This window comes from Bufo bufo, chromosome 2, assembly GCF_905171765.1.
Source record: "Bufo bufo chromosome 2, aBufBuf1.1, whole genome shotgun sequence".
Lineage (NCBI taxonomy): Eukaryota > Metazoa > Chordata > Amphibia > Anura > Bufonidae > Bufo > Bufo bufo.
This window is the reverse complement of record NC_053390.1, coordinates 585,772,837-585,799,273: the sequence shown is the minus strand read 5'-3', so window position 1 is coordinate 585,799,273 and position 26,437 is coordinate 585,772,837. Positions and strand designations below refer to the sequence as shown.

Here is a 26,437-nt window from a genome sequence, read left to right as displayed (position 1 = left end):
CTTTGGTCGACACTCCTGTAGACTGACTACCACCATATATTCAAAGGGTTTATTGTACTTACAAGCGTAAACTTGTTAAAAGCATAAAAGTCACAGACGTGCCATGCACAAAAATCGCCCGGGCATCTTCTATGCTATTTATTTATCGGATTCTGTGACATCTACCCACATCACATCGGAGATCTGCAGCACAAACCTACAGCTACATATTTAGTGACATTTTCGTTTTTACTATTGATACCCGAAACAACCCCAGGGCATACCCTTAATGAAGAGATCCGCCTGACTGTTGAACCAGTTCGGAGCAGTATAGGAGTCTCCTGGCATTGCCTACCATTGGCTGGCACAAACTGAGCATATTATTGATATCCAAGGGCCAAACATGAATACATTTTGCCATATTCTAGTGAAAACCAAATTGCAAATGAAATTTCAGGAAGTTCCTATAAAGGCCCCAATGTCCTACATCTACTCAGAACCTCACATGAGATGAACATGTTAAAACTTACCTCAGCACATGCCTTTAAACAGGTCTTTTTAAACCCTAGAAGTTCAAGCACGTCCTTCCTGGAGGGATCTGCACTGTGTGTTTTCTGTATGATGTGTCTAAGTACCACCGCCAGACCTGCTCTGCAGAATGCGCCAGAAGCCTCAATAACCGCAGGCAGGCGACAGCTCTGAGCAATTGCTGGAAGATCTTTTCTGGAAATGATGGAGACGTCCAGTTTACTTGGGAACAAACCTCGCTGAGGAATCCTGTGGTCGTCTTCTGGTACCACTAGAAAAGTTGTAAAAGTCTTACAGTCACAATAAGACATCAAGAACAGTACAATGGATGTATGAAGAGGAAGCACGGTGTCCTCACGGTGAAGGTCACAATCTAGATAAAGTTCTTCAGTATCTGTATCCTTCATGTTTCCTGCAATGGCAAATCGGAGAAAAAAAGAATTAAAATTATAAACTGGAACACTCCTTCAAGAAGCTGAACAGGCTAGCAAACTATTTGCTAAACCATGCTCCTGGAGCATACGGACAATAAAACTGCAAGAAGGAAGGGGGTTGATGCCAGTTAAAATCAGATAGATACACATGTCCTTTATTCTGTTTTTATTTTCTGATTGCAGATGTTTTTATTCTATTTCCTGAACATGATTATGGGGGCGGCCATCTTGCTTGAGCTGTTCTTAACAGCATTTAGAAAGGATTAAGAAAATTGCTTTCTGGCAGCCCCATGGGCCATAGACACAATGGTCAGGAGGGAACCTCACTGACTTCTATGGGAGAGTTTTCTGGGCATGTTCTGTGACCTGTGCAGAGGTCATTGTACAAATGAAGGAATAGATAATATTTGACAATCACCCATTGTGAATAGAGGTTTGTGTCTTATCTGTCATTCTAATCCTGCCTGTAATGCTATCACCTCTGTGTATAGATAAGCAGATAACTGCAGTGAAGTGATATGTACAGACCAAGAAGTGGCGCCTATTATTATTCTGAGTGGCCAGTGCAAAAACCACAGGATTTTATTATTTATTTATTTTTTAATATAGGACATGGAAAATCAAAAAATAACATCATCAAGAATTCTTTAACCTCTTAACGCCGTACATGTACGACGGGGGAAGCTGTGCCAGAACGCATTCGGCCGTACATGCATGGCTGTTTACAGCGATGCCGGTGGATTAACCCCTTCTATGCCGCGGTCAGTGCTGACCGCGACATAGAAGGAGTTTGCGGCGGGTAAGGGAGCCCATCGTATCCCCGCTCTGCTGTGGGAGGTACCCAATGGGTGACAAGGCAGTCCGATGCCATGCAGAGGCTACGCAATGCCTTGCACGGCATCGGTACCTGCCATCTACGGGTGCCCAGGAGATCCAGCTTCAGGCTCGTCTCCTAGGCAAGCTGTTGGTGTATGACTCAGTGTCATACACTAACAGGCAATGCATTACAATACAGATGTATTGTAATGCATTGCAGAGGGGATCAGACCCCAAAAAGTTGAAATCCCAGAGTGGGACAAATATAAAGTTTAAAAAAAAATGTGTTTTTAATAAAATAAAAGAAAAAAAGTTTCAAGTAAAAAAATTTAAAAAAAATACCCCTTTCCCCAGATTTTATAATAAAAAATTATTTTTATTGTTTCAAAAATGCTATTATTGTGTGAAATATAAAAAGGAGACATATTAGGTATCGCCACGTCCATAACAACCAGCTCAATAAAAATATCACATGATCTAACCCCTCAGGTGAAGACCATAAAAAAAAGGGCCAAAAAAAGCCATTTTTTGTCACCTTATATCACAAAAATTGCAACACCAAGTGATTAAAAAGGCGTATTCCCCCCAAAATAGTACCAATCAAACCATCATCTCATCCAGAAAAAAATGAGATCCTACATAAGACAATCGGTCAAAAAATAAAAAAACTGACTCTCAGACAATGGAGACACTAAAATATGATTTTTTTTTTTGCTTCAAAACTCTGCTATTATTGTGTTAAAGTGAAATAAACAAAAAAGTAAATAAATTAGGTATTGCCGCGTCTGTAACAACCAGCTCTATAAAAATATCACATGACCTAACCCCTAGCTGAACACCGTAAAAAAAAATTGTGCCCAAAAAAGCAATTTTTTTGTCACCTTACATCACAAAATTGCAACACCAAGCGATCAAAAAGGCATATGCCCCCAAAATAGCACCAATAAAACTGTCACCAAATCATATGTACCCAAAAATGGTACCAATAAAAACGTCAACTCTTTCTGCAAAAAACGAGCCCCTGCACAAGACGATCAGCAAAAAAATTAAAAAAATATGGCGTTCAGAAAATGGAGACACAAAAACATAATTTCTTTTAAAAAAATGCTTTATTATGTAAAACTGAAACAAACAACGAAAGTAGACATATTTGATATCATTGCGTCCGTAACAACCTGCTCTATAAAAATACCATGATCTACCCTGTCAAATGAATGCTGTAAAAAATAAAAAATTAAAACTGTGCCATTTTTTGGTTACCTTGCCTCACAAAAAATGTAATATAGAGCAATTAAAAATCATATGCACACCAAAATACACCTTATCCCCTAGTTTCCAAAATTGGGTCACTTTTGGGGAGTTTCTACTGTAAAGGTGCATCAGGGGGGCTTCAAATGGGACATGGCATCTAAAAACCAGTTCAGCAAAATCTGCATAAAAAACCATATGGCGTTCCTTTTCTTCTGCGCCCTGCTGTGTGTCCTTAAATCAGTTTATGACCACATGTGGGGTGTTTATGTAAACCGCAGAACCAGGGTAATAAATATTACGGTTTGTTTGGCTGTTAACCCTCGATGTGTTAAAGAAAAAAATGGATTAAAATGGAAAATCTGCCAAAAAAGTGAAATTTAGAAATGTAATCTCCATTTTCCTTTCATTCTGGTGGAACACCTAAAGGGTTAACAAAGTTTGTAAAATCAGTTTTGATTAAGTTGAGGGGTGTAGTTTCTACTATTGGGCCATTTATGGGTGGTTTCCACTATGTAAGTCCCACAAAGTGACTTCAGACCTGAACTGGTCCTTAAAAAGTGGGTTTTGGAAATGTTCTTAAAAATTTTAAGAATTGCTTCTAAAATTCTAAGCCTTCTAATGTCCTAAAAAAATAAAATGACATTTACAAAATGATACTACAAGAAAATTTTAACTAGCACATTCATATTCATAGTCACAGGTGCATATCCATCAAGCAAACATGGTCGATAAAAAAATGGCTGCACAACATTTCACATACAAACAATAGAGCTGAGATATGGGGATCATTCTAAATTAAAGTGATATTATACCTACTATAAATGGAAAAATAGAAGCTCTTTGCGCACATTTTTGATCAAACGTGTGTCTGGCCCATCTACCAGCCGTCAAGGTGGCTTCCGCAGATGGGTACCTAACACTAATATACCGCCTCTCTTGGACTTACCTAAGCCTACAATTTCAGGGCAGTGTAGGAACCAGCTACATTTATACTCTGTTCAGAAGCCCCAGGCAGATAGGCGTTGCTCAGTCTAAAAGAGGCACTACCCTCAATATATACTACAAGAAAATTTAGACTAGCACATTCATATATATAATCACAGGTGCATATCCATCAAGCAAACATGGTTGATAATAAAATGGCTGCACATTATTAGGCCTCCTGCACACGACAGTATTTTTTCACAGTCCGCAAAACGGGGTTCCGTTGGTCCGTGACAGTTTTTTCGTCCGTGGGTCTTCCTTGATTTTTGATTTTTGGAGGATCCACGCACCGCCTGGCCGTGCGGAGCCAAACGGATCCGTCCTTAATTACAATGCAAGTCAATGGGGACGGATCCGTTTGACGTTGACACAATATGGTGCAATTTCAAACGGATCCGACCCCCATTGACTTTCAATGTAAAGTCAGGAGTCCCTATTATACCATCGGATTGGAGTTTTCTCCAATCCGATGGTATATTTTAACTTGAAGCGTCCCCATCACCATGGGAACGCCTCTATGTTAGAATATACTGTCGGATATGAGTTAGATCGTGAAACTCATATTCGACAGTATATTCTAACACAGAGGCATTCCCATAGTGATGGGGACGCTTCTAGTTAGAATATACTACGAACTGTGTACATGACTGCCCCCTGCTGCCTGGCAGCACCCGATCTCTTACAGGGGGCTGTAATCCGCACAATTAACCCCTCAGGTGCTGCATCTAAGGGGTTAATTGTGCATATCATAGCCCCCTATAAGAGATCAGGGGCTGCCAGGCAGTTTTAATTTCATTGGTGGCCAGTGCGGCCCCCCCCCCCCTCCCTCTATTGTAATATCATTGGTGGCCAGTACGGCCCCCCTCCCTCTATTGTAATATCATTGGTGGCCAGTGTGCGGCCTCCCCCTCCCTCCCTTTACTGTATTATCATTGGTGGCCAGTGTGCGGCCCCCCCTCTATTGTATTAATATCATTGGTGGCCAGTGTGCGGCCTCCCCTCCCCCGGATCATTGGTGGCAGCGGAGATTCCGATCGGAGTCCCAGTTTAATCGCTCTGGGGCTCCGAATGGTAACCATGGCAACCAGGACGCTACTGCAGGCCTGGTTGCCATGGTTACTTAGCAATATTACAATATTAGAAGCATTATACTTACCTGCTGCGCTGTCTGTGACCGGCCGGGAGCTCCTCCTACTGGTAAGTGACAGGTCTGTGCGGCGCATTGCTTAATGATCTGTCACTTACAGTAGGAGGAGCTCCCGGCCGGTCACAGACAGCGCAGCAGGTAAGTATGATACTTCTAATATTGTAATATTGCTAAGTAACCATGGCAACCAGGCTTGCAGTAGCGTCCTAGTTGCCATGGTTACCGATCGGAGCCCCAGAGCGATTAAAATGGGACTCCGATCGGAATCTCCGCTGCCACCAATGATCGGGGGGGGAGGCCGCACACTGGCCACCAATGATATTAATACAATAGAGGGGGGCCGGGGGGGGGGGGGCGCACACTGGCCACCAATGATAATACAATAGAGGGAGGGGGGGCCGGGGGGGGGCGCACACTGGCCACCAATGATAATACAATAAAGGGATGGAGGGGTTGGGGCCGGGGGAGGCCGCACACTGGCCACCAATGATATTACAATAGAGGGAGGGGGGCCGCACTGGCCACCAATGATAATACAATAGAGGGAGGGAGGGGGGGGGCGCACACTGGCCACCAATGATAATACAATAAAGGGAGGGGGGGGGGCGGGGAGGCCACACTGGCCACCAATGATATTACAATAGAGGGTGGGGCCGAACTGGCCACCAATGAAATAAAAAATGGGGAGGGAGGGGGGTGTGCCCCCTGCTGCCTGGCAGCCCCTGATCTCTTATAGGGGTTTATGATATGCACAATTAACCCCTCAGGTGCAGCACCTGAGGGGTTAATTGTGCGGATCACAGCCCCCTGTAAGAGATCGGGTGCTGCCAGGCAGCAGGGGGCAGTCATGTACACAGTTCGTAGTATATTCTAACTAGAAGCGTCCACATCACTATGGGAACGCCTCTGTGTTAGAATATACTGTCGGATATGAGTTTTCACGAAGTGAAAACTCATCTCTGAAAAAGCTTTTATGCAGACGGATCTTCGGATCCGTCTGTATGAAAGTAACCTACGGCCACGGATCACGGACGCGGATGCCAATCTTGTGTGCATCCGTGTTCTTTCACGGACCCATTGACTTGAATGGGTCCGTGAACCGTTGTCCGTCAAAAAAAATAGGACAGGAAACACGGCTCACGGATGCGGCTGCAAAACGGTGCATTTTCCGATTTTTCCACGGACCCATTGAAAGTCAATGGATCCGCGAAAAAAAAAGGGAAACGGCACAACAGCCACGGGTGCACACAACGGTCGTGTGCAGGAGGCCTTATACATACAAACAATAGAGCTAAGAAATGGGGGTCATTCTAAATAAAAGTGGTACAATACCGACTATAAATGAGTTAATAGAAGCTCTTATCGCACATATTTGATCAAACTTGTGTCGGGCCCATCTACCAGGCGTCAAGGTGGCTTCCGCAGATAGGTACCTAACACTAATATACTGCCTCTTTTGGACTTACCTAAGCCTGCAATTTTCAGGGCAGTGTAGGAACCAGCTACATTTATACTTTGCTGGTTCCTACACTGCTTTGAAAATTGTAGGCTTAGGTAAGGGTACTTTCACACTAGCGTTTTTCTTTTCCGGCACTGAGTTCCGTCATAGGGGTTCAATACCGGAAAATAATCAGTTGCCGGAATGCTGGAGCCGGCATTAATTTACATTGAAATGTATTAGTGCCGGATCCGGCATTAAAAATACCATAATGCCGGATCCGTTCTACGGATGACATCTGGAGAGACGGATCCGTTCTTGCAATGCATTTGTAAGATGGATCCGCATCCGGATCCGTCTACAAATGCTGTCCGTTTGCATGCAGATTGCCTGATATGGCAGGCAGTTCCGGCGACAGAACTGCTTGCCGGATCCCTCTGCCGCAAATGTGAAAGTAGCCTAAGTCCAAGAGAGGCGGTATATTAGTGTTAGGTACCCATCTGCGGAAGCCACCTTGACGCCTGGTAGATGGCCCCGACACATGTTTGATCAAAAATGTGCGCAAAGAGCTTCTACTTTTCCATTTATAGTAGGTATAATACCACTTTAATTTAGAATGATTTTCATTTCTCAGCTCTATTGTTTGTATGTGAGATGTTGTGCAACCATTTTTTTTTATCAACCATTTACAAAATGATGCCAACATAAAGTAGACATATGGGGAATGTTAAGTAATAAATATTTTACGAGGTATCACTTTCTGTTTTAAAAGTGGTGAAATAAAAATTTGGAAAATTCAGAATTTTTGCAAATCTTTGGTAAATTTGGGATTTTTTCATAAATAAAGGTGAAATATATTGACTCAAATTTTGACTATCATGAAGTACAATGTGTCACGAGAAAACAATCTCAGAATGGCTTGGATAAGTAAAAGTGTTCCAAAGTTATCACCACACAAAGTGACACGTCAGATTTGCAAAAATCTGTTTGGTCCTTAAGGTGAAAAATAGCCTGGTCCTTAAGGGGTTAAGAATATGTTAAACATAAAAACGTGATTTAAACAGCAGGTCATTTTCTGATGACACATTTCCTTTAAAGGGGCTGACCAGGTGTACTCTCCCCCTCATCTGACACTGGGCTTGGAGAGATGCCATTGCACTCCGAAAGAGACAGTTGGTGAGGTAACAGTCCTACACCCAGCAAATATCAAGCACGATACTCACTGTCGGACAGTTGTCTCACCAGCTGTCTCTCCTCATGCCCAATGTCTGGACGGGAGAGGCAGCCCGTACAACGCAGAAGCTAGGTAAGGTACACTGCTTCACTATAAAATGTGGATGCTCGCGCCGCTGCCAGCTATGCCGCCCTGTAATAATGTATTCTAGACATGCTTATCAATACAAAGCCTGACGCACATGGTGCAGCTGCTTTGTCCTATGGATTATCTAAAATTGGATTCCATTTCTGGGAATATAAAACCATGTCTTTCATACATTCTTAGAATTAAGCTTCACCACCGCTGTACACAGAAAGAAAGAAAAAAAATCAATCTGCTCTGCCAGTGTTTATTTCTCCTTCTCAGAATAGCGGACTACCGGCGATTAGTTATTAAATTCCAGCAGCGCCACACGAAGCAGTGTTTATGGGGAATTTATAGGCTGCATGCTATGAAACGGTGGTGGATTACATGGACCTCCGAAGCACATGCTTAGTGTTACAATTACAGAGGACTGACATTACAGATCAGGGGCCACGGTCTTTGGTGGTGGCCTCACTGTGGGCAGTAGGAAATTCAATATCTACATCTGGAAATGCATGGCGGTGGCAAGTTCACTAGGTGTGGAAATAATAGGGTTAAAAATTCCATACTCTACAGACACAGACCCCAAGCCATTATTGGGCGCGCTGGCCTCATTTGTAGGTTGTTTTAACCTTTTCCTTTCCATAGTGCGCAGGTCAGGATGCCCATACATTTAGCATTATTTTGCTGCACATTGCCAATGTTTTACAATATAGTTGGCTTGGACGGTCAAGCACAAAGGGGGAATTTATTAAGGCCTCTACGCCAGTTTTTTGGCATAGGATAGATGCTAATTTTGGATTAAAATGTGTGATTTTTTCCCCCCCATTTACATTGCGCTAACAAGTTTTTTTTTATGTGGCTAAAAGTAATATTACTTGCACCAGAAAACTAGTGTGAATTCCACCAGAAATCAACATTAGCTCCTAGCTGGCAAAGGTTTCGGTTTCTGCTGCAAGGAACTCCTGAGTAGTGATGGCCTTGTGGTTCGCCCGGAGAACTTTGCGCTTTCGCGATCCGCCGAACATGCAAACATATGGCAATGTTCACGCGCATCATATTCTTTTGCATTGCGCCGAACTTTGACCCATGACAAATCCATCAGGGGGGGCAGGACAGCCAATTGAGACGTTTCAGCACATGGACACACCCCCAACCCTATAACAGAACCCGATCTGGCAGCCATTTTGCATTATGTGTTTTGCCAGTGTAGGGAGAGGTTGCATTTAGGTGCAGGTACAGGCTGTTAGGAACTTAGGGACACCAAACGCTAGCTAATAGGGCCACAAAAGTCCTTTTAAGGACTGGTAACGTTTTGCTATCGATAGGAGTGATACACAGAGGGGTGTGATATACTTATAATATACTTTCTAACATAGAAAGTATATTATAGTGCATTTGTATGCTTCCAGAAAATACTGATTGAGGGCTGCGATCTATCAGCTTCCACAAAATAGTGATAGAGGTTTTCCATATATCTACGTCCACAAAATTACCGTACTGCTTGAGGGTGATATATCAGCTTCAACTAACAACTGATTGAGGCCTGCCATATATCAGCTTCCACAAAATAGTGATAGAGGTTCTCCATATACCTGCGTCCACAAAATTACTGCTTGAGGGTGATATATCAGCTTCAACTAACAACTGATTGAGGCCTTCCATATATCAACTTCTACAAAATAGTGATAGAGGTTTTCTATATACCTGCGTCCACAAAATTACAGCTCGAGGGTGATATACCAGCTTCAACTAACAACTGATTGAGGCCTGTCATATATCAAGTTCTACAAAATAGCGATAGAGGTTTTCCATATACCTGCGTCCACAAAATTACTGCTCAAGGGTGATATACCAGCTTCAACTAACAACTGATTAAGGCCTGCCATATATCAGCTTCCACAAAATAGTGATAGAGGTTTTCCATATACCTGCGTCCACAAAATAATAATCCTCTTGCCCAACGGCTGACCGCTGGCTTGTCGGAACTGCTAGCCCGCCAACTACTGCCATATAAATTGGAGGACTCGGAGGCCTTTAGAAAATTTGTGGCCATTGGCACACCGCAATGGAAGGTCCCCGGAAGAAAATATTTCTCCCAGAAGGGCATCCCTTAACTATATGGCCATAATCAGCGTGCATGCAGGCCGGCCTCTTATTCTCCTCCTCCGTCTCCTCATTGGCTGACTCATCCTTTTCCACTGCTACCGCCTCTTCCACTGCACCCCGCAAGCTCCCCAGAACCTATTCGACGTGCCAGGTGAGACATTGCCATGCTGTGCTGCGGCTGTTGTGCCTGGAAGCCAAGAGCCACACCGGTCCTGCACTGCTTTCAGCTCTGTGGTCACAGGCCGATCAGTTACTAACCCCGCTCAATTTGACAGTGGGTAAAGTGGTGTGCGACAACAGTGCCAATCTGCTGAACGCGCTGAAACAGGTCAAAATGACACACGTGCCGTGCATGGCACACGTCCGGAACTTAGTCTTGCAGCGATTCATTGCCAAATATCCCGGGGTCCAGGACGTCTTGCGGCAGGCCAAGAAAATCTCTGGCCATTTTAGAAGATCTTACACGGCCATGGCTCGCCTTGCTGACGTTCAGCGGCGACACCACTTGCCCGTCAGACATCTGATTTGTGACTGCCCGACGCGCTGGAACTCCACCTTGTATATGCTTGATAGGCTGCTCCAGCAGAAACGTGCCGTTAACGACTACCTGTACGAACTCTGCGGCAGGACAGGTTCTGGGGAGCTTGGTTTCTTTTCACCGCACCAGTGGCTGCTCATGTGCAACGCATGCAGACTTCTGCGGCCATTTGATGAGATCACCAAACTGGTCAGTCGCAGCCAGGGCACCATCAGTGATATCGTACCTTATGCCTTCTTTCTGGAGCGTGCATTGCGTTGTGTCATTGATCAAGCCGTCGAGGAGCAGGAGCTGGAAGATGAGGAAGTCACAATGCTGAATGAATTCCCAGGGGGGAGAGGCTACATCTGAGACAAGTCAGCAGGAGTCTGAAGAGGAGTCAGAGGAGGATGGTGGCTGGGGGGAGGAGGAGGAGCAATAAGAGCAGGATTTAAACTTTTCAGGGATCCCTGGTGTTGTCCGTGGCTGGGGGGAGGAGACCGAGGATGACATTCTCCTGGGCGATGAGCAGGAGCCAGGGTGCTCCACCGCTTTAAATTTAGTGCAAATGGGGGCCTTCATGCTCCAGTGTTTGAAGAGGGACCCCCGTATAAAAAGCATAAAGGTCAAGGACCTGTACTGGGTGGCAACGTACTTAGACCCCCGGTACAAACACAAAATGGCGGACATGTTACCAGCATCACAGAGGGCTGTCAGAATGCAGCATTTCCAGGCCTTGCTGCGAGAGATGCTGCATTCTGCTGTTGCGGGCACTGGCAGAGGAATTTCCACCCACAGCGAAACAGGTGCGGGTACTAATCCTACCGCACCTTCAAAAAGATGTGTTGGTTACTTCGGATATGAGATCATTCTTGCAGCCAACCCATCGACAGCCGCCCTCCAGATCCAGCCTCAGGGAACGCCTAGACCGTCAGGTGTCCGACTACATCGGGTTAACGGCCAATGTGGACGCTCTGAGAAGCGAGGAACCCCTTGACTACTGGGTGTGCAGGCTTGACCTGTGGCCAGAGCAGGCACAATTTGCCATGGAAGTCTTAGCTTGCCCCTCGTCGAGTGTCCTGTCCGAAAGGACGTTCAGCGCAGCAGGGGGATCGTGACCGATAAGCGCACTCGCCTAGCTCACGACAGCGTGGACTATCTCACAGTTTTAAAAATGAATGATGCATGGATCTCGGAGGATTTTAACACCTGTGATGACCATGTGTAATTTAATTTCCTCATGCCAGCCCACACATATCCGTCACCACCAAGAACAAAGAATGGTCCTTGCCTTATGTACAGTATATACAACGGCATAAAAGTCCTTTTATGTCAGGTGAATGCCTAATTTTTGGGGCCTGTACAGGCCGACAGTTACATATTTATTCTGTGACCGCATAATGTACCTCCAGCCACAGAATCCAAAGTTCTTTGCTGTCAGGTGAATGCCTATTGCCTATTTTTTGGGGTCTGTACTGGCCGACAGTTAAAATTTTTTTTTATCTCTAGCCACATAATCACACCCTTGTCTCACTTCTCTGCCTCTCATTATGGTGGCGTATGAACCGCATTTACCATAAGGACCTTCTAATGTCACAGGGTCATATGACTGTGCCCCCCACCCCATCCTGTGCCCCCTTATACCCTGCATTGTGCCCTCTTACCACACCCTGTGCAGTGCCCCTAGTCATTCCCTGTACTGTGCCCTCTTATACCCTTTTATCCGGTCACGGTATGGCGGTGTTATCGGGTCAATGTATGCCGGTGGTATCCAATAACTGGATGGCCATAACTGTATCCCTTTCCCTGCCCACGTCATCCTTTTTTAGACTTGGCATGAGAGGGAAAAATATGCAGATTGCGGTGCTAAGGACATTTGCTCCACAATCTGTGTCAGAAATAAGCCTAACATTGACGTATTTCTATATAATAAATGACCACCAAATTGTAATATTATTCGGGGGTAGGGCTAAGATCTTTATATTATATAGATTCTAGTGTATTATACTGTGCCCTGTATTTCCCAGTAGAAAAAGATCCTTGGGAAACACAGTCCTCATCCCTGACCACCAGAACCAGGTAGCGCTCTGTCAGTACATGGCGGCCTCCCCTCTCCGCCACGCTGCTCCGCTGTGTACTGGTGCTTATTCTGACACTAGGGCTGGGTTCACATCCTATTTTTGCCATCCATTTAATACATACCAAAAATGTATGCGTCAACAGATGCCTCAGACTGATGCCGTACAGTGGCGTCCGTTTACCATACAGTACCATGATAGAAAAAAAATTCTGTTAACGTATGCATTTTTTTAATAGACTCTGCAGATTACAAAAACGTGGAATGCTGCACATTTGTATACATCAAACTGATAGGAAATAGCTCCAGCAGGGCACATTTTTGAGAATTTCCCTTTAAGAAGCATAAAAATTGCCCTGATTAAAATACATATTTTTTGTGGGAATTTTTGCCAATGATCCCCCTTTGGTATATCACTGTCCATGTTGTGGGACTATTTGTGTACTTCTAGTAAGTGTTTGCTGGCTGCAAATATGACCTGAAGGTTTTTCAGGTTCGCCTGCCATTAAAGTGAATAGGGCCTGCCGCGAACGTGCATTCGCAAATCGTTCTGCCCAATGTTCGTCCATCACTACTCCTGAGATGCGTCAAAATCTTATGCTGGTGTACTGTATATTAACACTATAAATTCCCCCATAGTTTAAACGTACCTCACCTGTCCATGTAGCGTTGCCAAAAGCTGATTTGTAGAAGTACACCAATTCACGGTAAAACCGTATGTGGTTTTGGTCACGTTGGAAGAAACAATAGAAACCTGTGCTCCCTTACAACGAACACCGGGTTGTGACCAATGTCATAACTACGTTTAAGGTTTCTTCACACAAACGCCTCCTTCACTCGTCCTTGTGAGTCATGTGTTTCCCACGTACACTGCTGTCTTCATGGACCCATAGACTTCAATGGACGTGTTTGGTCCATACCACAAACCGATGTAGTGTATGCCTCCATTGTAAAAAAACACAGATGTGTGAATAAACGCATTAAAATCAATAGATACATCTGCTGTCCGTGGAGAACATGGACAGCGCATGACCATGGTTTACTTATATGTACAAGAGGCAAAGGTCTTCTTGACTTTTTTGAGCAATACATTATTGTATTACAGTATTTGCCAAGCATTAACTGTAGAACTGTGTGGAGGAAAAAAGCACTGGTGCCATGCAAAAATGCCATTATATACGCCAACAGACATTGCATATGAGTTTTTTGAAGCTGAAAAACAAAAAAACAATAGAGGTCTATAGGAGAAAAATGTCAGCCAATATGGGTAGAAGAATGCCAGACCCCGTGCATGTTGCTATTAAAAAAAAAAATAATAATAAAATAAATAAATTGATCCAAAAAATGCTCATTAAAGGGGTTTTCCAAGATGATGGCCTAGTCTCTGTCATCAGTACTTGATCAGTGTAGCTTTCTGTCAGCTCACCAAGGGCAGTGCCGTGCAATGTATAGCAGCTGTGCTTGGTATCGCGCTCAGTCCCATTCACTTCTACGAAGCTGAGCAGCTCTTAGGCCGATGAATGTGATGTCACTGGCCGAGGAAAATCTGTGAGAAGGCTGCGGCGTTACAGCAAGTTCTGGCGCCTTCTCAAACAGCTGATCGGCGGGAGTCCAGGGTGTCGGACCGCCACCGATCAGATACTGATGACCTAGCCATAGGACAGGTCATCAATTTAAATATCTCGGAAAAACCCTTTAAGGTTGGAAGCAAGCCAACACAGAAAAAAGGACCTGTTTGTTCTCCATTTCCAAAAGACTTCATTGCAACATCTGAAACTGGTTAAAACCACCCGCCACCAAAAACTGGAAAAATCCAGCCAAAACGCCTGAAAAAAAAAAAATTAAGTGTGACACCGGCCTTGATATCCTGCCTTAGCTAAGTCTCTATTAGTTTGAATGGAGTGTCGGACGAGTGCCCTGCTGACCAGTGCCATAGCCTTTGTGTTTTAAGTTCGGCATCCAAAGTTCTGGTTATCGAAGAATCCTGTTATGGATTTCGAATTCCGTTATGGTCTGTGGTAGGGGAATCCATAACGGGATTCTTTGATAACCTGGACTTTGGACGCCAAACTTAAAACACAAGTTCGCTCAGCACTGCCTTTGAACTGGGCAGCAGGGCATATGGCCCCACAGACCTGAACAGAGAGCACATGTACAGTGAGTTGTCCTCGTCTTCCCCTACTATCCGTGGCCATTGCACTACAACATGGAGGTAACAGGAGCCCTGTTCTCCCACTGGGTGCGGATTCTATATCCAGTGCCATACAGATGCAATAACATTTAAAAGAAGCTCTGAGACGCAAAATGTCTTTGGCAGAAATACAATTCATTTGGGTCATTTTGTGGGGGTACATTTTTAACACAATGGAATGAAATCTCTGGCAGATTGGCAGCAAAGGTCACCTCACTCATTAGGAGAAGACATCTGGACACTACCACCACCTACAAAACATCAGGAGGATAAGCATCTAATCACGACAAGAATTATGCTAAAATGTTACATGTCTTTACATAATATACAACTACAAAGACATCTAACCACATAAAAGCAGAGGGGTGCGAGGCGGTTTCCTAAATTCCGAATAATTGATATTAGGGGATCCATTTTTTCTTTTAATACAAGCAGCTGCTGCAGAACCTGATTTGAAGAGGAAGTGGAAGTTTCTGGTCAATTACTGATAACATACACCACTTCCATAAATCACGGGTCTGCAACTGCCAGTCAGTGTGCCCTCGTACAATGCCCTCATACGGAACCATCCCCGATGTGTTCCCGGAGTCAGCCATGATCACAAAGCCCCCGCAGAGTCATCTACAATGTATTCCTCAAAGTCAGCCAGAGTGACTCCGACTATAAGCTGTAATAGATAGCTTCTGCCAGGAGAGAAAAGCTGCACCTACAAAAGCACTGCTTATCCTTCTATAAGGTCATGGTGTCGGAACCTGAGGATTGAAAAATCCTTAAATGTGTCGTCTTCCTTAATTTCAGAACATGGAAAACATTATTTTTCCCAAGAGAGTAACACGTTGGTATCTTCTATGACTAATTTATAGGATGCAATTTGCAAGGTTAATTTGCTTCATTCAACTTGTCACTAGGTGGCAGTGTTTACCAGCATTATAGACTAGCACATGACAAACACAGACCCCCATAGAGTACAGTGATAACATACAACCAGCCCTGCTATATCCTTAGAGGAAAAAAATGACACAAATACACTATATATATATATATATACACTCACCTAAAGAATTATTAGGAACACCATACTAATACGGTGTTGGACCCCCTTTTGCCTTCAGAACTGCCTTAATTCTACGTGGCATTGATTCAACAAGGTGCTGATAGCATTCTTTAGAAATGTTGCCCATATTGATAGGATAGCATCTTGCAGTTGATGGAGATTTGAGGGATGCACATCCAGGGCAAGAAGCTCCCGTTCCACCACAGCCCAAAGATGCTCTATTGGGTTGAGTTCTGGTAACTGTGGGGGCCATTTTAGTACAGTGAACTCATTGTCATGTTCAAGAAACCAATTTGAAATGATTTGAGCTTTGTGACATGGTGCATTATCCTGCTGGAAGTAGCCATCAGAGGATGGATACATGTTCTCATTCTGTTTACGCCAAATTCAGACTCTACCATTTGAATGTCTCAACAGAAATCGAGACTCATCAGACCAGGCAACATTTTTCCAGTCTTCAACAGTCCAATTTTGCTGAGCTTGTGCAAATTGTAGCCTCTTTTTCCTATTTGTAGTGGAGATGAGTGGTACCCGGTGGGGTCTTCTGCTGTTGTAGTCCATCCGCCTCAAGGTTGTGCGTGTTGTGGCTTCACAAATGCTTTGCTGCATACCTCGGTTGTAACGAGTGGTTATTTCAGTCAACGTTGCTCTTCTATCAGCTTGAATCAGTCGGCCCATTCTCCTCTGACCTCTAGCATCCACAAGGCATTTTTGCCCACAGGACTGCCGTATACTGGATGTTTTTACCTTTTCACACCATTCTTTGTAAACCCTAGAAATGGTTGTGTGTGAAAATCCCAGTAACTGAGCAGATTGTGAAATACTCAAACCAGCCCGTCTGGCACCAACAACCATGCCACGCTCAAAATTGCTTAAATCACCTTTCTTTCCCATTCTGACATTCAGTTTGGAGTTCAGGAGATTGTCTTGACCAGGACCACACCCCTAAATGCATTGAAGCAACTGCCATGTGATTGGTTGAGTAGATAATTGCATTAATGAGAAATAGAACAGGTGTTCCTAATAATTCTTTAGGTGAGTGTATATATATATATATATATATATATATCTCTAGAGTGCCATCTGCATAGAATACAGGAAGCATACATGTTAGGCTCAACCCCTACAAAAAGGGAACATTTTTGAACTCCTGAAAATTCCTTTTAGGGCTCTGTGTCTTTTGTCCGCATCCGATCTGCATTTTTTGTGGATCGGATGCAGACCAATTCACTTCGATGGGGCCGCAAAATATGCAGACAGCACACCATGCTGTCCATGTTCCTCCCTGCGAAAAAACCTGTTCTATAGAGGGCAGGACGTTCCATTCCACAAAATGCGTAATGCGCATTGGCGGTATCTGTGTTTTGAGGATCCACAATTTGCAGACTGCACAAACGGCTACGGCCATGTGCGTGAGTCCTAAGGTGCTTTTCGCACACAGGGTTTACCTTTTTTTTACAGAGTTATTTAAAGGGGTTTTCTGAGATTTTGATCCTCTGGATAGGTCATCAGTATCTTATCAGTGTTTGAGAAGGCACCGGTGTTCCTGTAATCGCCGCAGCCTTCTCGCAGCTTACCAAGCACAGCGCCGTACATTGTATAGTGGCTGTGATTGGTATCACACTTAGGGTCCATTCACACGTCCGTTTTTTCTTTCCTGATCTGTTCCGTTTTATGCGGAACAGATCTGGACCAGTTCTGTACCCATTCATTTTCAATGGGTCCTGGAAAAAATCGGACAGCACAATGTGTGCTGTCCGTTTCCGTTGTTCCGTTCCGCATGTCCGAAAAAATATAAAACTTGTCCTATTGTTTTCCCCAAAGATCAAATCCTGATATAATATAAAGTCAATGGATCCACAAAAAACGGAGGACATTCGTATGTCATTACGTATGTCATCCTTTTATGCGGATTCCGTTCCTGGAAATTAAATTTTTATTTTATAAACTTTTATTCACTTTTTTTTTCGAATTTTTTTTCAAAGAAATCCAAACAACTTTATTTGCTTATTGAAATTTATACATGTTTCCGTTTTTTGCGGAACCGCAAAAAACGGATGACATATGTAAACATTTTCAGGAACAACGGATCCGCAAAAAACAGACCAAAAATCGGGATATAGAAAAATACTGACGTGTGAATGTAGCCTTAACCCCATTCACTTCAATGTGGGATTGAGCGTGATACCAAGCACAGCCACTATACAATGTACGGCGCTGTGCTTGGTAAGCTGCGAGAAGGCTGCGGCGATTACAGGAGCACCGGTGCCTTCTCAAACACTGATCAGATACTGATGACCTATCCAGAGGATCAAAATCTCAGAAAACCCCTTTAAATAACGTTGTAAAAAAAAGGTAAACCCTGTGTGCGAAAAGCACCTTAGGACTCACGCACATGGCCGTAGCCGTTTGTGCAGTCTGCAAATTGTGGATCCGCAAAACACAGATACCGCCAATGCGCATTACGCATTTTGTAGAGATCAACGAAGTTTTGGAAAATTCAATTTGGCTGCTTCGCTGAATCTTACAAAAAAATTAGCTTCGGGACGAATTACAAAGCGCAATTTTTTGTAAGTAGCGGGTGCAATGACAGGGAGCTGTGATAGCACTGCTCCCCATCATTGTACCCCTCAGATGCCGCGTTCATACATGATCGCGGCATCTGAAAGTAAAAATAGTGTAAAATTTACAGAAAGAAAAATATTTAAATCATACTTAGTCTTACCGCCTCCATTTGCTTGCGACAGGCCGGATGCTGCCATCTTGCTTGAAGATCTGGTGCGAAATCTCGCGTGCCCCTAAATTACGTCGTCACCACGTACAGGATTTTGGCCGAGATCTTCAATCAAGATGGTGGCGGCCAGCGAATGGAAGTATGATTTTTGTTTTTTTACACTATTTCATATTAAATCGATTCGCCACCATGAAACACAAGGAAATTCGCTTCGCGGCGAACCAAATTTATCCTGAAATTCTAATTGAATTCCACTTCGCTCATCAGTATCAAAATCTAGGAGAACCCCTTTAACCAGTTCTCTGCCAGGACAATTTTAGAACAATTTTACATTTTTGAAAAACAAACAGAACCTCAATTTAAAAAAATAAACCATACCGTACGCACATATGATGCACACTGAAAACACTATTCATCATTCCTTCTACTTGAATACGTTTGCCAGGTCCGAGTACGAAAAACAGAACATCTTCACAACTGGATGTCTGACAGAATGAACGATATGGGCTGCAGTAAGATTTTTATCCACTCTCTTAGGGCTCATGCACACAAACGTATTTTCTTTCCGCTTCTGTTCCGTTTTTTTGCGGACCGTATGTGGAACCACTCACTTCAATGGGGCTGTAGAAAATACAGAAGTTACTCCGTGTGCATTCCGTTTCCGTTTATCTGCATGGCCGTTGCGCAAAAAAGTAGTTCATGTCCTATTATTGTCTGCAAATCAGGGTTCGAGGCCCCATTCAAGTCAATGGGTCCGCAAAAAAAACGCACACGGAATACATGCGTATGTCATCCATATTTCATCCGTATTTTGAGGATCCATACTGTAGAAATGCTATGCCCACCCTATATTGCTCATGTGTTTGGTGATTAATAAGTTACTGTTTCTGTATACGATCCACAAAAAACTGATCAAATATGGAACGGAAGAGGACTTAGGCTACTTTCACACTCGCGTTTGGTGCGGATCCGTTCAGATAATACAACCGTCTGCATCCCTTCAGAATTGATCCGTTTGTATTATCTTTAACATAGCCAAAACGGATCCGTCTGGAACACCATTGAAAGTCAATGGAGGACGGATCCGTTTTCTATTGTGCCATATTGTGTCAGAGAAAACAGATCCGTCCCCATTGACTTACATTGTGTGCCAGGACGGATCCGTTTGGCTCAGTTTCGTCAGACGGACACTAAAACGCTGCAAGCAGAGTTTTGGTGTCCGTCTCCAAAGCGGAATTGGAGGCGGAACCGAGGCAAACTGATGCATTCTGAGCGGATCCTTTTACATTCAGAATGCATTGGGGCTAAACTGATCCGTTTTGGACCGCTGGCGACATCCCTGAACGGATCTCACAAACGGAAACCAAAGTGAAAGTAGCCTTAAATCAGAGAAAAAAAAACCTCAGATACGGAACAACGGATCAGTGAAAAACGGACTGCAAAACAACGGTCGTGTGCATGAGCCCTTACGAACAAATTTTGATCGCTGGCCCTGCACTATAAAGTGTGTCTCATCCGAGAACAGCACCTTCCTCCAGTCATTTTTGGTCCAATTGGCATATTTTTTGGCCTAATTCAGTCACTTTTTCATCATAGGGGCAGTCAAGAGTTGTTTTTCTGTGGCCTCACTGCTTTTCTACCACCTTCCAAGAGTCTTCTGCGTACTGTAGAGTCATGGATTTTCACCCCAATTAGAAATTATGGAATATTATTGCAAAATATCAAAAACGCTCAAACATTACCTAAAAATGATTATTAATTGTACGTGTTTTTGGTGGTAAGTAATGGTGATCATAAGGTTAAATGATTTACCATCAAAACAGAATAGACATAACAGTGTTGCCATATATCCAAAACACTCATTATTTGGTCGTGTTCACATTAATTCGCACAATAGTGTCTGTTTGCGGCTAGAGGTCTGACCCAAGCAGAGCCTAAGACACAACTCCAGTAAAATATAAGAGTTCATACATGTCACTCCTGCCTATGTCTACTTGCATATATGGTCAAAAATCTCGGAAATCCATTTGAGTGTAAATATCCAAGCCACGGAGGTGAGAAGATTAGGTGCAGGGGATGATTACATATGGAGCTGCTGGGAAATAAAGACCCCCTACTGATATGTGACAATCAGAGAGCAGACATATTGCTGACTGGTAAAGGAAGAGGGTGATAACATGAAGAAAAGTTCCCATACCCCATCCAAGGGAGATCTGTGATCGTTCGGTCTCTCTCCTTGCTCTCAATTGTAGCTTCTCCTCCCGCTTGTGCCTAGATCTTACCGTACAATCTCGTTTTGGTAAAAATCCGCTGCACCTTGCTTGCCATTAGGCATGGCCCAACTGGCCAACCAGTGGGTGCTAAAGTTAGACTAAAGCGTCTAGCCATGAACCAAATGTATCATTCAGCATGAGATACTATGATACATTTGGCACATCTTTAGCCTGCTCATCTTAAGCGTACACTGTACACTGTCAAAATCTGCAACACACTTTTGTCTTATTTGGCTTTTTTTTATTTTCAGTTTAGTTGACTTTTATTTTATTTTTTATCTGAACACAGGATGTTCTAGGTATGACATTTTATTTCCATAGGCTTCTCTTCTAGGGCAAGTAATGCCAGTAAAAATGCCTGTACAAAATCTCATAAATAAGAAAAAACGACTAGTTCACTTTTCTCAGACGACTCTGTATATTCAAGACTGGCATCCATTTCTTCATCATTGATGGAGGCATCAGAACTTGTTTTCTGGCCACATGAACAAGCAGCTACTTGGGAGCCTACTTTTTGACTGTTTCTTGAGCAAAACGGGCCATTCTTCCTGGACGACAAGTCAGGTTTAAGGATTCTGACAGACCCTTGTGAGCATTTCTTAGTGAGCAGAAAGAATGGCCCAGCTGAGCCCCTATGATAAGTCACTTGATATTTCTCCTCAAGGCAGAAGGAGCAACACATCTGAGTAAACTGCATGTGCTATACAAAGGGTGCACGTATACAGTGCGGCCGGGCGACTGCATGTGGGTTACCGCTAATTGCTGGGTTGTTCCTCTACTGGCCGTGGTTTAAAGGGGTTGTCCAGGTTCAGAGCTGAACCCGGACATACCCACATTTTCACCCAGGCAGCCCCCCCCCCCCCCAATATGAGCAATGGAGAATTTGATGCTCCGATGCTTTCCCTTGCGCTGTATTGTGCAGATCAAGGGCTTTTTGGTTTATGTTTTTATTAGTGCCATGATTCAACGCAGGGCAAAGGAGAGCATTGGAGCTATAATGCTCCGATGTTCATATTAGGGGGGCTGCCTGGGTGAAAATGTGGGTATGTCCGGGTTCAGCTCTGAACCAGGACAAACCCTTTAAATTACAAGTGCATGTGCACCCCAGGTCATCAGTATCTGATCGTGGGGGTCCGACACCTTCTCTCTGCTTTTCTTAGGCCGACTGATGACACAATCATCGGTCACGTGGCCTAGGAGCATGTGAATGGAGCAAGTGAATGAGGCTGAGCTGCGATACCAAGCACAGTCGCTATACAATATACGCAGGGCTCCAGATGGCGACCAAAATGATCGCAAACGCGACCTAGAATTGCAAAATGGCGACAAGACTTTGTAGTCTTGTCGCCATTTGCGCCTAGACCCTCCGCTGCTCTGCCGCTTTAAGAAGAATGGGATTTCATACAGCAGGTAGACAGCAATCCAATAACATACAGTACAGAGCTCTGTTATTAGTGAGGAGGCTGCTGATTGGTCATAGTATCCCTGGGCTGCCCTGCCATTGGCTGCTCCTCTCACACCCCCATTCTCCCGCGCTGAACACAGTAGCAGCTTGCTCTTCAGTCATGAAAACGGGGAGCCGCTCCATGCCGACCGCTCCATAGACCAGGTTAGCTTGAGAAGTTTTTCAGCGCTTACTTAACATTCCACAAACAGTCACAGTCACCCCTGCGCTGCCGCTGCTAAAGGCTACTTATTATGTCTTTACGACCCTGATAATACTCAGGGGGCCGCTGCTGGTGCTCCGTGTGAGCTCCCTGCCTGGGCTCACAAAAATTATCTAAATAAGGGAAGAAAAGGGTTAATAGGAGCCCCGCGCTGGTCAAGACACTAAGGCTAGGTTCACACCTGAGGGTTTTACAGCGCGTTCCTACGCGCTGTAAAACGCTCAACAGGCAAAAACCAATGTTTCCCTATGGGCATGTTTCTCACCTGAGCGTTTTACAGTGCGTACGAACGCGCTGTAAAACGCCCTACGCCTCAAGAAGTACAGGAGCTTCTTTGGGGCGTATTGTCACGCGTTCCCGCCCATAGACTTCAGCGGGAACGCGCCTAAATGGGCGTTTGCTTGTTTCCACCCATTAAAAATGCCCGATACAAACGCCCGATACAAACGCCTGAAAAAAGTGCATATCGAATACGCTCAGGTCTGAACCCAGCCTCAAAAGCCAGTGAACCATATATCTCTTTCAATAGTCCGTGCTTAGTAGGAGGAGATAACCTCCCCTCCTACTAAGCACGGACTATTGAGAGATATATGGTTCACTGGCTATTTAGTGTCTTAACCAGCGCGGGGCTCCTATTAACCCTTTACATACTTACCATTAGCAAGTGGCGAGATGACTTATAGTCACCTCGCCACTTGCTAATGGCTGCTGAAGTGTGGGGGGGTGCTTTTCTGGTGTGAGCCCGATAAGTGCGATTGTGACCTGTTCCATCGGTTGGCGCACATGCGGCGGTAAGAGGGAGCACTCCGCCATTTGTACAGCCTACGATGCGGAGATGCCACTACGCTGGGGTTGCTCAAGTGTGGCTGGCAGTGAAGGTGTTAAGGCCGCAGGGCTGCCGGTCGTTAAAGTAACGAGCCTGGTATAACAGGCTGATATAAGGGGCAGCCGCGCAGCCCACCTACTCCTTGCAGGACTCTGATCATGCACCCTCCCTATCCACCCTTCCCAAACTATGGGCCCACTTACCAGCTACAGCCCCCCTACTACCAACCTAAGGGGCCCTACTGGAAGCCTCCCTACAAAGGGGCCCCAGGGCCCATGAAGTCTGCCCTTCCCTTTGACTGCCTGGATAACTACCGGTGGGCTCAGCTGTAGGCCTTGCTCAGCCAGCTGGGGCCGGAGTTGGGGCTGACTGAGCTGCTCTTACACCAAAGAAGTAGGGGTTCAGGTGAACCCCAGAGTGGACATGTCTGTTCAGTGTTCACTGGGGCCCCGTACGCTGAAGAGCCGCAAGGGATGGCCCCTACTGTGCCGTGTGTACTATGCACAGAGCTGCAGGGACAGTGTGAAGTCCTATTCACCCTGATAGAGCTCTATTAGAATGAATAAGACAAGGGATGAAAGATGCCAGGTTCTAGCCCCTAAGGAGGGAAATAGTTATTAAATGAAAAGAAAAAAAACAAACACCAAAATATTAAGTTTAAATCACCTCCTTGCCCAATTTTACATATAAAATATATAAACAATACAAAAAAAATTACATATCACCAGGCCCGAAAAAAGTGCGAACTATTAAAATATTTAAAAACATCTCTTATGCGGTGAACGCCGTAACAGGGAAAAAAAAACAACTTGCAATTTGCCATTTTTTTTGCCACCTTGTCCCGACAAAAATTAGGTGAGGACTGTTCTATTATGGTCCAGACGTTCCATAAAATCTGGAATGCACGCAGCTTTTTTGGTGTTTTTATTTTTTTAACGTGGTATCTAGTATCGCAATACTTTTTTATGGTATCAAAATCGAGTCACAATTTTGCTATCGTGACAACCCTAGGTAAGACCTGTTCTTTATTTTTATTTTTTTATTATTATACCGTAATTATATGTATTTTAAATTTGGCGACTAAAAATTTTAATTTGGCGACTAAATTTTTCAGCTTAGGAGCCAATGGCTCCTTGATATTTTTTTTTGTCTGGAGCCCTGATACGGCGCTGTGCTTGGCGAGCAAGGAGAAGGCAGCGGTGCTCACAGAAGAGCCTCTGTCTTCTCAAAACAGCTGATCGGTGGGGTCCCAGGTGTCGGACCCCCACCGATCAGATACTGATGAGCTGTTCCGAGCATAGGTCATCAGTAGTAAAATCCTGGAAAACCCTTTTAAGTATGTATTGAAATCGAATGTCGGGAGGGAGAAAGCCACTGGGAGAGAGTCAGAAGGCCTCATAGACATTAGATGTCAGCTAAACGCGACAAAGATCTAATGTACATGACCAGCTTAAAGGGGTTTGGGAGGGGGGGGGTTCCCTCCTGAGCAGACCTGTGAAGGGAAGCATACTTATCTGATTCCTGGTGCTGTCTCCCAGCTTCTGAGCTCTCTGGCCGGGGTCCCTAGGTGTAAACCAGACATCCCAACCTGCAAAAACTCATTTCAGGGAGGTGCACTTCTCATTTCAGGGAGGTGCACTTCTCTTTTTTTTTCTTTCACAAACTTTTTATTACATTTTCCAAACATATGCAGTATCTGCACACTTTGCTCTATGGTGTGGAGGACTGGGCTCATTCCCCTGCCCCAAATTATCCTATTTATGTATATGATTAAACGGGTTCTGTCACCACCTATAAGCCCTGTGAGCTAAACATATGCTCATGTCCAGGGTAGCATTCTGATTTCTAAGGTGGCCTTATAAAAGCTATTTGTGGCTTTATTCTGCGGAAAAACAGGCTTTACTAACCTGTCAATCACTGAATTAAGGTGCCCAAGCAGGGGAGGTCTGTGGATGCATGGTGCCCGGCCGCACGCATCGTCGTTCGTGCCCAGCGCCGCCTCTCCCTTCCCCTCCTCCAGCTTTGAGATCCCGCGCGTGCGCACAGGCTCAGCCTGATGCGCCGTTGCGGACTGCTGGCATCGGCTTCCTCTTGCACTGTGCGCACGCGCCAAGAAGGGGACACTGCTACAGGTTGCCGGAAAGGTTTACTGCGAGTAAACTAGAGATGGGAAGTTCGGATCTTTCACATGAATCGGTTCATTCGCTGAGCTGACAAGAAGCAAGTGAACCGAAGCTAAGGTTGCGCAATGCGCATGCGCTGATGACGGAAGCTTCGATTGGTCTGAGTCAGGAAGTTTATTCTTTAAAACCTTGTGTGTAATTATCTACCCCACTGTAGGAAAAAAACAAGCATCCAGGGGATGTGAATTTAACACTGGGGTAAATAATATAATTAAAATGGAGGGTTAAATGTGTAATGTATTTAAAAAAAATACATCTCTCTCAATAGTTATATAGCTACTGAATGAGACAGAAGAAGGGATGCCTTTAACATATATATCTCCTTGAGAAGTCAATTTTACCCGAAAGGGTTAATTCAACCTGTAATCTAAACTCTGTCCTGTCACTTCTCTTATCTCTCTGCTCTGCTATCAGTGAACCTTTCCATATTGTTTCACATGCGGGTGTCAGGGAGCCGCTATCTAATAGCGGGAGACTCCCTGAACGTCCGGGAGACTTGAGATCCCTGTGTAAACTTCCATTTTGACACCACTGCAGCCAATCGCTAGCCACAGTGGTGACCTGCTCGCCTTGCATCATGACAATTGGTTATGTGAGGAAAGGGGAGCAGGTCACCGCTGCAGCCGCGATCGGCTGCAGCAGCGTCAAACCAGAAGTTTACATCCAGGGAGTGCAGCTGAGCAACAGAGACCAGGGAGGCAGCGTTAGGAAGTAGGTAAGTATGCTTCCCTTCACAGGTCTGCCAAACTCCACTCCTTTCTCACCCCAAATGGGCACAACCCCTTTAAATGTAAGTATCTGCTGCTCCAAGGACTTTAGTTAACATGAATCTGTGCTGCTTAGAACTGCTAGACAACAGAAAGACAGTATTAACCCCTTCAGGACCCTGAGATTTTACATTTTTGCATTTTCGTTTTTCACTCCCCGCC

At 44.5% G+C, this 26,437-nt stretch overlaps 1 protein-coding gene across 3 annotated transcripts in view; it reads right to left on the bottom strand.

Moving 5' to 3' along the window:
- Positions 1 to 26,437, bottom strand: part of GSTCD (glutathione S-transferase C-terminal domain containing) — a 173,362-nt gene that overhangs the window by 126,604 nt on the left and 20,321 nt on the right. For all 3 annotated transcript variants that reach the window (XM_040418246.1, XM_040418245.1, XM_040418247.1), the window contains exon 2: positions 510 to 919. In XM_040418246.1, the coding sequence (XP_040274180.1) occupies positions 510 to 914 (405 nt within the window). In that variant the 5' untranslated portion in view covers positions 915 to 919. The remainder of the gene's footprint in view (positions 1 to 509; positions 920 to 26,437) is intronic.